The sequence below is a fragment of the Anarrhichthys ocellatus genome, unplaced genomic scaffold, assembly GCF_004355925.1.
Source record: "Anarrhichthys ocellatus isolate YVR2014 unplaced genomic scaffold, GSC_Weel_1.0 scaffold41, whole genome shotgun sequence".
Taxonomy (NCBI): domain Eukaryota; kingdom Metazoa; phylum Chordata; class Actinopteri; order Perciformes; family Anarhichadidae; genus Anarrhichthys; species Anarrhichthys ocellatus.
The window spans coordinates 1,784,652-1,798,137 of NW_022280071.1; the positions used below are offsets into that span (position 1 = coordinate 1,784,652).

General features: G+C 40.0%; 1 protein-coding gene across 3 annotated transcripts in view; it reads left to right on the forward strand.

Annotated features, from left to right (window-relative positions):
• LOC116394835 (polypeptide N-acetylgalactosaminyltransferase 18-like) overlaps window positions 1-13,486 on the forward strand; it is a 172,905-nt gene that overhangs the window by 133,778 nt on the left and 25,641 nt on the right. For 2 of the 3 annotated variants that reach the window (XM_031868172.1, XM_031868173.1), the window contains exons 7-9: window positions 6,547-6,732; window positions 7,307-7,444; window positions 12,654-12,749. In XM_031868172.1, the coding sequence (XP_031724032.1) occupies window positions 6,547-6,732; window positions 7,307-7,444; window positions 12,654-12,749 (420 nt within the window). The remainder of the gene's footprint in view (window positions 1-6,546; window positions 6,733-7,306; window positions 7,445-12,653; window positions 12,750-13,486) is intronic. The other variant, XM_031868174.1, reaches the window with a different exon arrangement.

A 13,486-nucleotide genomic window follows, 5' to 3' on the forward strand; every position in this document is an offset into this window, starting at 1 on the left:
GAAGGAAACTGTTGACTCAGGCTTAGTATAGAGTGATTAACAGTGTACTGTCAGTGAGGTACAGGTCTGATTATCACCCCAGTCCTCATCGATGCTGACCGAGCCATTGGGTTAAGAACACATCACACTGAAACATGTATAAATCTCTCAGGTTTGACCATGTCAGGTTCAGATTGAATGGACCACTGGACAATAATTTAATGGACAATCAATGCTAGGAGAAGAAGAAAAAAAGAAATACTTACACAACTTACACAATGCAGCGACATTGTCATTAACGTTCCTCTTATTGTGTCCAGTCATGGGGTGTTGATCGTTGTTGCTGCCACACTATCTTCCCCTGAAATAAATCTTTTAATCCTATCCAGTTTCCAATAAAATACATTTCCACTGTCAACCAATAAGCTGTAGAAAAATATGGAGAGGAGCCAGAAGGTCAAAATGTAGGCAAAGGAGGATGAAGTTTGAGTTGAGCTAAAGTGGGACAAGCTAGAAGCAAATAGGAGAGTAAAAAGTAGGCACAAAAAGTCAAAATTGCTCGCTTTACAAATATAATCTTTTATTCCTAATACGTCTTTAATAATGATTCTGAAATAGAGAAATAACCTGCAGTGACCTCAACTTCTTGTGGTAAATTGATTTGTTGTTTTTGTGATTTAAATGCAGTTTCTTTCTTGGGGCCAGCATCTAATGTCCATTAAAGGAACTGCAACTTTAGGGCACATGTATACTAGTTGTATTGCTCTATTCCCTTTGCTTCCAAACCACTAATGACCATCCCACACCAACTATAGTGTAGCCAGCTTGACAGCAAGTCTGGTCATTGTCAACTATCTATTACTGGGAGCACACTGCTAGCATTAGTATTTCTAGGGCAATTTGCACATCCGTCACTAATGAGACAAATATACTTCCATTCTAAATATGTGACAAGAGACAGCACTTTTTTTCCCAATTCCATCACCAGACATAATCATAGAGTGGACAATTCAACGCAAAGGTTTTCCACACTATCACGTTCTACAATATCAGCACATGGCAACTATGGTTAACATTAAGATTGGGGAAAGATTGTGGTTATGTAAATAATAACCTCTGGTCTTCTGCATAAAAGTCAGACTAGCTACATACCATCGCCCCCCTGACCTAAAGAGCACACTACTTCCTGAACATTAGCACTGGACATTGGCACTGAACATTGGCACTGGATATTAGCATTGAACATTGGCACTGGACATTAGCACTGGACATTAGCACTGAACATTGGCATTGAACATTAGCATTGGACATTAGCACTGGACATTAGCACTGGACATTAGCACTGGACATTGGCACTGGACATTGAACATTGGCACTGGACATTAGCACTGGACATTAGCACTGGACAATAGCACTGAACATTGGCACTGGGCATTAGCATTGAACATTGGCACTGGACATTAGCACTGGACATTAGCACTGGACATTGATACTGGACATTAGCACTGGACATTAGCATTGAACATTAGCACTGAACATTGGCACTGGACATTAGCACTGGACATTAGCATTGAACATTAGCATTGAACATTGGCACTGGACATTAGCACTGAACATTGGCACTGGACATTAGCACTGGACATTAGCACTGAACATTGGCACTGGACACTGGCACTGGACATTAGCACTGAACATTGGCACTGGACGCTAGTAAAACACACAATATTGGTCACACATTAAAAGCAGTTCTGAAAAGGTGGGTTTTGATTTGTGATTTGAACATGGAAAGGTCAGTGCAGTCTCGGATGTGTTTGGGGAGGGAGTTCCAGAGGGAGGGGGCAGCAATGGAGAAGGCTCTGTCGCCCCATGTCCGGTGCTTGGTCCTCAGTGGAAGGGACAGGAGGTTGGCATCAGAGGAGCGGAGCCGACGGGATGGAGTGCCAAATCTACCAAAGGCTTAAAATGACCGGTTGTTTCTGCACATTGTCGGTCATTGCCAGCAACGTGTCTTTCTCTGGTTAATAGAAAGCCTTTGTGCAGTGTTTTGTCTTTCTCCACAGGAGGCTTGAATGTCAGACTTCTACAGTCCAGTAGCCTATTAGTCCAATAATGGTTTTCTCCTTAGCTCCTCGTGGTGCTGTGACCACCAGTGCCCAGTACTCTATAGAATAACCCCCCTCCCCCCACTGTTGAGACAAATGGCTCAACCGCAAAGCATAAGCAGCGAGGCCACGAACAGACGGACTCTCTGCGGGAGGAGATCTCAATATTGTCGCTGTAACCCCAGCAGTTAGTGCTTCTCTGACCTACATTAGATGCACCCTCCAGCTGTCAGCAGCTCTGCCCATATTAGACTTTAGCCTCTGCATAAAGGAGGGCCAAGAGTCACACACAGTGCTGCAAATCAGTTGCCCTCTTCAGCTATGACGACAAACACTGAACTGAAATTAACCTGTTTTGAGGGGAAAGCCTTTTCAAAGCTACTGTTGACCTTTCTGTGTGGTTGTTGGCACTTTGCTGTTCATAGGATTGGTTCAGGGTGGGCTTCAGCTGGACAGATTTACCCCCATCTATTTATCCATACGTGAGGTTTTTGAGCGGGTGTAAGGCAACAAAACGTTCGCAAGAACATCAGCCAGAGTTTTGAAATTTCTTTACTTTGGCAAACACCAGTGCCAAAGGGGTGTTTAAGTCATCATAGCACATATCAGTGGTGTATAGTAACGAAGTAGAAATACTTCGTTACTATACTTAAGTTGTTTTTTTGGATATCTGTACTTTACTTTACTACTTATATTTCTGTTGATTTTACTTTTACTTCACTACATTTTGCAAAGAAAACTGATACTTTTACTCCGATACATTTCCCCTGAAACCTTCGTTACTCGTTACAAAATCAAATCTATCTTTAGAAACAAAATGAATCATGAGACCAGCGTCGGGGACTGTGGTGGAACACAGACTGCAAGCAAGCAGGTTTGGCGAATCAGTGGTCCTAGCTTGCAAGTTAAATCATTGGTTAATCACGTTAATGCGCAATTGCAAACACGTGCTCTCAAAGCTGCGGTGTTTTGATTCCCAGTGATACCCAGGATGCTATATGCTATAGCTAGCGAGCGACTACATAAGTAGAATTCCACTCTACGATAACTGATTTCATGACGGAAGCAGAAATGGAAGCTCCTGCTACTCCCGCAACAAACTACGGTGGTGACGAAGACCAACACCCGAGGATCGCTAGCGAGTTAGTGAGCTGAGGAAGTGTTGACAGTTGTGAGATTTTGTTGTGTGGTGGCTAGCTAACTTAACGTTAGCTAGCCACCACACCATAGGATTGAGAGGAGCCGCGAGAGCGCAGCATTAGGGAAATCCTTCCCAGCTGTGCGCAAGCTGTCTGAGAAGCTGAACACACCTCTACCTGCCTCAGCGGCCTGTGAAAGGCTATTTAGCATCGCAGGACTAGTCTTCAGCCCAAGAAGAACAAGATGGAATTCTCGCAATTTTGAAAACCAGCTTCTTTTGAAGATGAACAGGACATTTTTCAGGTTCAAGTAATGACTGGGTTGTTACTTTCGGTGCTGCTCTAGTATTGATCATGTTTTGATATTTGAGTCATTTTGTGGATGATCAGATGGAGTTATGATGGTAGCAGTCGCCCAATTGCAGATTCAGCTTGAGCAAAACCTTTGCCTATTGTGTTCAATTCAGGCCCATAGAAGTTTACAAGGCAGGTGTCCTTTCTCACAACACTGACCTGATGCATCAAGTGGATATTTGTTGCTGAACACAATATTATGCATTTGCCCTCTACATCCTCTAGTCGGAATGAGCATACTTATAAACGCACTGTTACAACTCCTTCATAGTGTCATATTGCTTTACGGAGAATTATGATGATAAGTTCATAGTAGATGCAAAAGTATACTTATGTACAATATGTTATGTTGAACATTGTTGCTCCTGGATGGATCACAGCCAACCCAATTATTTTCAACACAGCTCCATGTCCTTGGTCCTGGTGGCCACAGCACTTAAAAGAATAAACTTCATAATTCTCAAAATTCTGACCCTTTGCTTTTTTATTAACAGCATTTACTTGTACTTTTACTTTCAATACTTAAGTACATTTAATATCAGAAAATTACTTTTGATACTTAAGTACAATAAATATCAGATACTTTTAAGACTTTTACTCAAGTAGTATTCGAATAGGTGACTTTTACTTTTACTGGACTAGTTTTCCAGCAAGGTATCTTTACTTTTACTCAAGTATGGCTTTTGGGTACTTTATACACCACTGGCACATATATATATATGTACATGCTATAAACACATCAAGAAAAAGTCAATATTTCAATTTTGCTAAAGTAATAGACCACTGCAAAAGAGACCTTTGCAGATCAATGATTATGTAAATCAGTAGTAAAATGTTTGACAAAAACAGTTCCCCATATCTGTCTGAAGGTCATTGCTGTAACTAAGTCCTCATATGAGTTCAACTCGAGGTTTAAAAAACACCCAGTTGTTCTATTTCCATCTCCCTCATACAAACACAGGCGCCTTTTGTTATCAGCAATGTCGTTTTTCTCCCAGTTTCTGCAGAAGTGTTCCATATCTCTGGCCTGCACACTGCTATTGTGATAAAGATTGCTTTTATGAAGCTTCATCTGCACTGTGGCACAATATGGTGCATACTTAATTCCCATTGTCTCATGCCGTCTTATCAAGATTGCTGGTCGTCCTCTGCATGATTTATAATTTACGTCATTTATCGCTGTCTTTCGCCTCTCATTTTCTCATTAAAACTTTAAAAACACAAGTCTGCAAGCGAGATTTGTTTTGCATTAAACCAAAGAAGACGGACTGAGAGACAATTAGGAATGTAAATGAGTTGTGCTTTGTCTGCTTGACACAGACAAATCAGCCAGACACAAGTTCCAGACATTGGATGCCAACGCAAACACATACACTGCAACTACTCAACGTCACAATGATGTCTTCTGGGTAATACTTAGCTCATGACCATATAATGCTTTTTATTTAGAGTGAAGATATCAAAACAAAAAAGAAAGGGCTTTTGAAAAGTATGACTCAAAAAGACGAGTAGAAGCTATTATTCTCTCCCCCTCTATTTCTTCTTCTCTCCATACTTATCACTTTATCTCCCTTTGCTTTTATGCCTTCGCCTTCTCTGTTCAATGTTTCACACTCTGAATCTTCTCTTTCTCTTTCACCTCACCATCTGTTTTTTTCTCATCTTATTTCCTATCTCGCTCCACACACCCACATGCACAGTCATAGATTGTTATGCTTGAAGAATAGCTCATTATACTCTAACCCGGTGTTGTAAATCCTTTCTAGAGAATGTCGAGGTATTTTTGAGGGAAGCGTGTATTATCTCAGAATTTGGCTCTAGTTTATGTTCCTGCCTGGGCGCCAGGCCAGGTGTAGGGTTTTATTGTTGTTCTGTTTTAGCTCCTTGCTTTGAAAAGATGCAGGGAAAGAGTATGGATTATAGCTCAAACACACAAACAAAGTGCAGGACTCAAATAGAGAGAATCGGCGCTTGTATTCAAGTCAGCATTCCAGCTCTTGTCTGGTCGGTACACTGGACTACTAAGGTGCCCGCTGCAGACTTTTGAGCAGTGCTATTGAACAGTGCAGTGACATCTAGATTTACATCTGCTCCCTGCTGAAAGTTTGGAGTTGAAACATTTGAAATTGTTGAAACACAGTGGAGATCGAAACATAGTTGGTGAAAGACACTGAAATGACAGATAAAATGGAAGCCATGAAGGAAATCAAAGTGTGAGTTTAAATAAATGCAGATATATCAGTTAATGAGAACGAGAGTAAAGCAGCTGAAGTTTATATATGTAATATTAAGATTTATATGCAAGCTGGTCCCTTGGCCACACATGGTCCTCAGTTACCTGAGCATACCCTTGCTTACATACCTGTACTTCTGTAGTACAACTAAATGAACACAGACCCAACTGGGTCATTCTGTGTCAAAAACAGATACCTTGTGTATGCTATTTGACACAAAAAATAAATACTGCAAAATATTTTGAGTGAATTTTGATAATTGCGTTGTTTTTTGGTACCTATAAGTGAGATCCATAGGATGATGTCTGTTGGGTGCCAACTATACATATACCTTACAGATATACTGTATAATGTAATGTAAAATGTACACAAAAAGCTCTATCTGATTTGACACGGAATAACTCTTCTGTCAAAGCATGCTAAAGGGCTGCACACTTAAGTCACATCCATGGGCTTGTAGTAAAGCTGTGTAGACATATTTGAAAGCTTCCAATTTGTCAAAAAACTGTAATATTAAATAAAATGATAATAAATAATGTCCACTTCAGTGGCCATACTCAGTGTGCTCCTATGATAGCTTTCATGATAATTCTACACAGCAGGCTCAGTCACAGCAAGGTTTTGATCCCCTCTTTAGAGAACAGAGATTTAACTGGCAGGTACTGAAAATATCCATACCTTTATTTTGAGTCCCTGCAGTCACTAATTTGGCTGCATGTTTGTTTACGTGTAACACAGGTGTGGCAGTGTGGCGGCAGTGTGGAGGTCCTACCCTGTTCGAGGATTGCACACATCGAGCGCACCCACAAACCCTACACAGTGAACCTGACAGCCCATGTGCGTCGTAACGCTCTGAGGGTGGCTGAGGTCTGGATGGACCAGTACAAAAGTCACGTCTACATGGCTTGGAATGTTCCACTGCAGGTAAACAGACAGCACACATGTGTGTGTCGGGATTTTGACACTGGAATTGTTTAGTATGTTGGAGAGTGAGAGTGGGCATAATTGTGTGCATTAGGGCTGTAACGGTCTCGGTCAGGTGCACACAGCCGCACACAAATACACAAAATGTAGATTGATGCACATAACGCAGAACGTTTAGCTTTTACCAACATGTGCTGAGGTTAGCATGACAAGCTGATTTGTGTGAGTCAGTCACACATGACGATCACATATGAAACACTGGAGATGGAAGACCTGCCTGCATCCTTTAAATCTGTTGTTTGTGAATAATTCGGGTTCCCGAACAACAGCAACGGACAGAGGTTTGTATAGGAAAAGGGCTTGAACCAACGAATGTTTGGAATTTTGCTTTGACTTAAACTACTTATCGATAATCAAATGTTTTTGATTCATGATCAATTCTGATTATATTTGTTAACACTAGACCTGAACCAGAGGTCCAGACTCCAAAGCTGCTTTAAATGCAGATGTTAGAGTATAGGTGAAATACCCAGAATGTATACTCAGATGGGTTTGTATTTATTTCCCTCTTTAGAAGTCAGGAATAGACATTGGGGACATTACTGAGAGAAAAGCCCTGCGATCCAGACTCCAGTGCCGGCCGTTCAGCTGGTTCCTCTCCAACATCTACCCTGAGCTCCGATCCTACAGCAACACAGTTGCTTACGGAGTGGTGAGTTCATTTTTTTCCCCTTAATTCTCAAGATTCCTATTCTTCAGTCTGCAGCCTTAATTTTAGAAGATTCATTTATCAATATGCTTAGATAGCTTGCTATTGATTTAGGAACCCACAGGAACAAGTTCACAAAGTCTGGATGCCAGCCCACAGTTGGACAAACACGACACCATACATGTTTACTTTCCCGATTGGTTCCCACTGGTTGTCACACATACAGAAACTCCCAAGAGAAGAATAAGAAATAGGAGCTAAAATTAATCTGCCTTTATTGTGGCAGCTTGCCAGCAAGGACTTCTAAAAATGTGTTAACATCAGTGGCGGGCCATGCATTTTATACCTGGGCCCTCAGTGCTGTCCGACTACAGCTGAACCACCTCCTAATAACCTCATGAGCCACAGCTACGGTTATTATTTGTTTCTAGGGGTGTAACAATACACGTATTCGTATTAAACCGTTTGGTACGAGGCTTACGAACCGAACAATACGTTTGAATAATACTAGTGCGTTTGGAAAATGCAGAAACTTAAATTGTGGGAAATATAATGTTATTTCGGTGGAGCCACTGGAGCCATAGTCGGGTGTCATTACCGCCGACGTGAATAATAATCTTACTCGATTTACCTTAGCCAGCAGTTTTAAATAGGACTCAATGTTGCCTGCTCTGGCCCCCAGGTATCCATGTAACTATGGCCTCTGCTTTGCTTTCATATTTTTGAATGTTGTGATCAGGTTGACACTATTTTATATTATTGTTTGAATACCTTGTTTGACTCTTTATGGGAATTTTTTTGTTTAGGTTTTATTCAAACCATAACATTGCCTTAACATTGACATATTATCATCTTATAAAGTTGTTATAGGGAACCTTTTCTTATGCAGTTGCCTATTTGCAAATCCAGTAGACGCAGAGCAACATTACCATTTATTTGGAGTAATGTTTGAGTCAAATACCCACTCTCATAAGGGAAATATCTGACTATAATTACTTTATTTATGTATAGTTTTGAGGTAGTTTTACTTCTAATGAGTATTTCCATGTTATGCTACTATCGAGTGCCCAGATAGCGTTTTCTTCTGTGGCAGAAGTAGCTTAGTCTTTAGGTTTACTCACGCAACAAAATGTCTTGGTTATGCGTTAAGTATGTAAATTATATAACATAACTCCGGTAAAATAAGTCAACATTGACTTTCATGGGACACGAACAGTGATCTCCTGGGTTAAAGTCCTGTCTTTGTTCCACTGTGTTTGGCTCATTATTTTCACTAGAGACCTCCTCTTTACTTAACTTTTAAACTAAGACACGTTTCCACCTATTTCAAGCTGTATAAGCCTTACCTTTTCCATTATTTAGGCTAAAAGCTTTTTCTTTAGCTTGGCACTATAGTTTTACTATTTTGCCAGAACATTTTATAATAACAAACCAAACATGTGATAAGCACCAAAATAGCCCTTAAATAGCATTAACACTTCATCATGACGAAACACTTGCAAAAAAGCACAACTTTTCAAAGTACTTCAAGCTGTAAAAGTTAACTTTTCTATTAATACCGAGTCTAATTGCATACACACTATGTCATATATGCTTCTATGCTTTAAGAGCTCACTTCAAATCACAGCGGCGGGGCATTGAAAGGGTGAACCTTTTTTCTCCACTTACTTTACGCATGACTATTCCTCTCTTCAGCTCAGGAGTGTGGGAGGACTTTGCATAATTGAAAAATGACACTAATCTATTGAAAGCTGAGCAGAATTATCCCACCGCACTAACTGACTGCAGTCTCTGATTGCAGTCTCATCTTAACCTTTTAAACTTGAGTACAGATATAGTTTGAGTTATCTGTCTTCTGAGAGCCTGAATGAAATCTGAAAATAATCATCATACACCTATTTCCTTCAGGTCTTATTATTTCAGCTTTATTGGCGCAAAGTCTGTCACTGAGGAGAAGAAAGTTATGACTTGATGGGGAAAAGGTGGTATGGTTCCACTCCGAGTCTCTAAGCCTGAAACAGCTCACAGCTTTAGTGTCACTTCTTGTGTTTGTTGTTCGATAAACACTTCAATCACAGCGCGAGATGGCGCTATTTGTTGACAGTACTGAGCATGTGCAGGGGCTCAGCTTTGATTGAGATGAAAGCGTTGCCACTGTGACATCAGAGAGATGTAGATATGAAGTTTACATATTTGACAAACACAAACTCTCACAGGAGATTGCAGTTGGAGAGAGTACAAATCGTGTTACACCATCTGTGGATGTTGTTTATGCACTCATCTCTCATAGTACATGAAACAAAAGCTGGAGGAATGCACTGCTCACACAAGGTAAATATTGTCCAAAAAAGAGACATTATATCAAGATTTGTCAAGCTGTTTTAAATGAAACACATTCACACAGTGCCATGAACCTGGTTGGTTGATCTTTTTAGACACATGTTTAGAAGGTCTGAGGTCATGACAAGTCTCCCAGAGCTCAATGGATGACTGTAGGGTTACCAATGTTGGTGTGTTGGTTGGGCAGTCGGTCGGCCCACCAGATTGGTCCAGATTGAAATAACTACTGGATGGATTCATATGAAGCTTTGTGCAGACATTTGTGGTACCCAGAGGAGGAATGCTGATGACTTTGTTTATCCCATGACTTCTCCTCTAGTGCTACAGTATGGTTGACCTGTGGTTTTGAGAGAAACTTCTACAATTTCTTGATGGATTACCAAGAAATTGGTTCATACATTTATGTTCCCCTCAGGATTAATTGCAATAACTTTGGTGATCCCCTGACTTTGTATTTAGCACCTCGATCGGGTCAAATCTTTTATTTGTCCAATACTTTGGTTTATGGCCAAATGCCTGTATAGCTAATGACATGCCTCGGCTTTACTGTGTGTATTTAGCATGAATTTTTTTATTAGCAAAAATAGAAATCTTGTTATTGAACATATCTGTAAAACCTTTATAATGACCATATCAGCAAAACAACTTGACAACTTATTTAATTTAATATAATTTAATACCCGCTCTTGCAATACAGTATCTGAATGAATAGTTAATAACGTTGAGGTTATGTTCAGAAATATGTGGTTAAGCTGTTGGGAAAGATTGTTGTTTTGTTAAAATATTGACAAAGTTCAAAGTTGCCGTACTGGAAGCACAAGACATGATGCCTTTACTTTATTAAACCAAACCCACAATCTGTCACTAAGCTTCACCAAACATAGCCGCACGCATTATACAGGAAGTGAACCTCAGCATTCCGGTCAAAGCCTTGCACTTCGTATGCCCTCCATCCACTCTGACCACGCCCTTCCAACTTCAGTACAAAACTGTAGCACTTCTTCACTTGGATAAATGTCCCCACTAAACCAAATCCAATTGTTATCCTCAAAGCATATTTGACAAAAAAACTTTTACCACAACAGATCCTGAACAATTCAAAGGCAGCCATAACATTCAAGCTCTCTGAATGTGTATTCACTAAACTATTATCCCTGAAAGGAAACCAATAATCATAACGCATCAATCTTCATAACACGATTACTGATTTGATGATTGTGCTTTACACTGAGAGGAATGGGTGGTTGTAATGTAAAAGGTGTCACCAAATCCACAGAGAACTATCATCCAACTCTGAAGCTGGAAATGTCCATTACTCTGAAACATGAACTTGTACCTTCAAATTATTTATATAAAGTAAATGATAACTGAGTAGGTTTAGGTAATAACACCTAAAAACATTATATTTGAAGTCATGCACCCAACTCTCACAGTTCTTCTAAACCAGAACTGAGTTGGTGTGATTTTGAGTATCAGTCTCAGCTTAAAGGTGTGTCCAGAAGAAAATTGCATTCTTTAGCTTTAAGATTTTCCTAATCCTTGTTCATTACAATATGGACTTCTGTAGGTTTGACTTTGAGTTTGGTTATAATTGCATTATAGCTTTAACTGAGTTAGTTGCTGAGATCTGGGAGCAAGGCAATATCATTACAATTAAGCAGACGAGGCACTTAGCACAAGGGCAAGTTATTGCTGATTGATTGTGTTGATTTTCATATATTGCACATTCTATAATTCACTGTGGAATAAAGCCAAATCAAGCCTCATCTTATTCCACATATGTATGGCCTACGTACTGGGGACCATGGGGTCCTCAAGAATAAACCACTAGAAACAACCATTATAGCAGAATCTTTACTAACTTCTTCTAACAACATTATTATTTATGTAATCAATGGCATCTCTACAAACAAAAATTATTATTATTTTAGAGAAGATACAATTATTTGCTTGTTGTGTCAAATGAAAATAGACACGTAAGGAAACATGTGTCTGTCTCCTTCGAAATGAGTTCCTCTACCCCCTGACAGTGTGTCCTTCTTTAAATTAGGACCCCTGTATCTATCTAGTCTTTTGTTATCTATTAAAACAGCACAGGCTGCAATTAGGTGTTTTTGACTGGGGCCCCCTAGGACTCCAATATATTAGTATTTAAAAACACTAACACTTGCCTTCTATTTGTGAAGTTTTGAAAGACTCTCAAATCTTGTTTATAAGTCAAACCAGAGACGTGTTGTATTACATTATATTTAAACATTTATGAGAAATGCTTCTATATAAGAGTGAGATGAGGAGAATGATCTTGGGTGAGTCTGTGACTTACACAGACCAGGTTGGCTGGCTGATGGTAGGTGTGATTTTAGCATCCAGTGTTCATGCTAACGCAAGCTAATAACTTCCTGACTCCAGCTCCTAACTGAACGCACATCAGAATAATCATCTCTCTCTCACAGCATAGGACTATATTCCCCAATTATGGAACTGTTCCTTCAAAGAAATTTGAAGCGAAAACTCAGTTGATATTAGTTTTAAAAAGCATCAGAAACAAAGGACAACAAAGGATTTATTAAGGTATTTCACAAAAGATGAGCTGTTGTTGTTTTTTGCTTTTTCCCATGTTTTGTGATAAAATAAGGCTGCTGAGCTTTGGCAGCCTGAAATGCAAGTTGTGTTAAGTGAGGAAAGCAATTTGTTTAATAGTGCTGCTAATTTGATGACTAAATGTGTGTGTGAGAGAGAGGTGTCCTCCTTTTCTTGCTTGAACTTTTGCAGTCTGCCATCATTAGTTATATGTTCGCCCGTTAAATCCCATCTGCTGAAAGTTTGATCAAAATGAGATGGATCATCCGTCTTATCTCTGTCATTTTTCCAGTTGAAGAACAATCTAAGAGACAACCTGTGTTTGGACCAAGGACCTGACACTGATAATGTCCCTATCATGTACCTCTGTCATGGTATGACACCACAGGTTAGTCGCCTCTCATTGTATTCTATTTCTTCTATTCTATTCTGTAAAAATTCTGGTGGGGCCACAGACTATTTATACAAGAAAATGTGGTGATGCAATCCAAACATACCATAGATAACATGATCCATACTCTCACAACCATAAACTGTGCACGTGTGAGAGAGCGGAGACACTGAGATTGCTGTGACCAATGTATCACCAACTTCAGAGATGAAGCATTCAGCCGAATAATGCCATCTAAAATCACACAATGAGGATCTGGCGACATATCTCATCATACCAACATATAGGACCACCAAAGGACAACGTTCAAGATATCTCCACATCAAATAGCTGACTCATGATCGGAAACCAAAGGTGCATTTGTCATCTATTGAGCAACCTCATCCTTGTAAACATTGCACGTGCAATCCAAAAGTTAGTTTTGAATAATGGCTAAAGTGCCCTTAAAATAGGGTTGGGTCCTTAGTCTGGAGTCTCCCTCGCACATAGTCTCAAATATGCATCTTATAAGGCCAGGCTTTAACCAGCCGGCAGACTCATCATGTCCACGCAAGGCAATGTCACATCACACATTCCACAAGGTTTCATACCGGTTATATTTCTGCCAAGAACATACCTGTTTCCTTCAGTCTGACGGCTGTATTGTTCAATGCCACGTCTGTACGCGCCATCAAGCTAAGAGGCAACGCTCGTTGTTCCCAGTGAGCCAAACTTGATGGCATTATCCACATGCG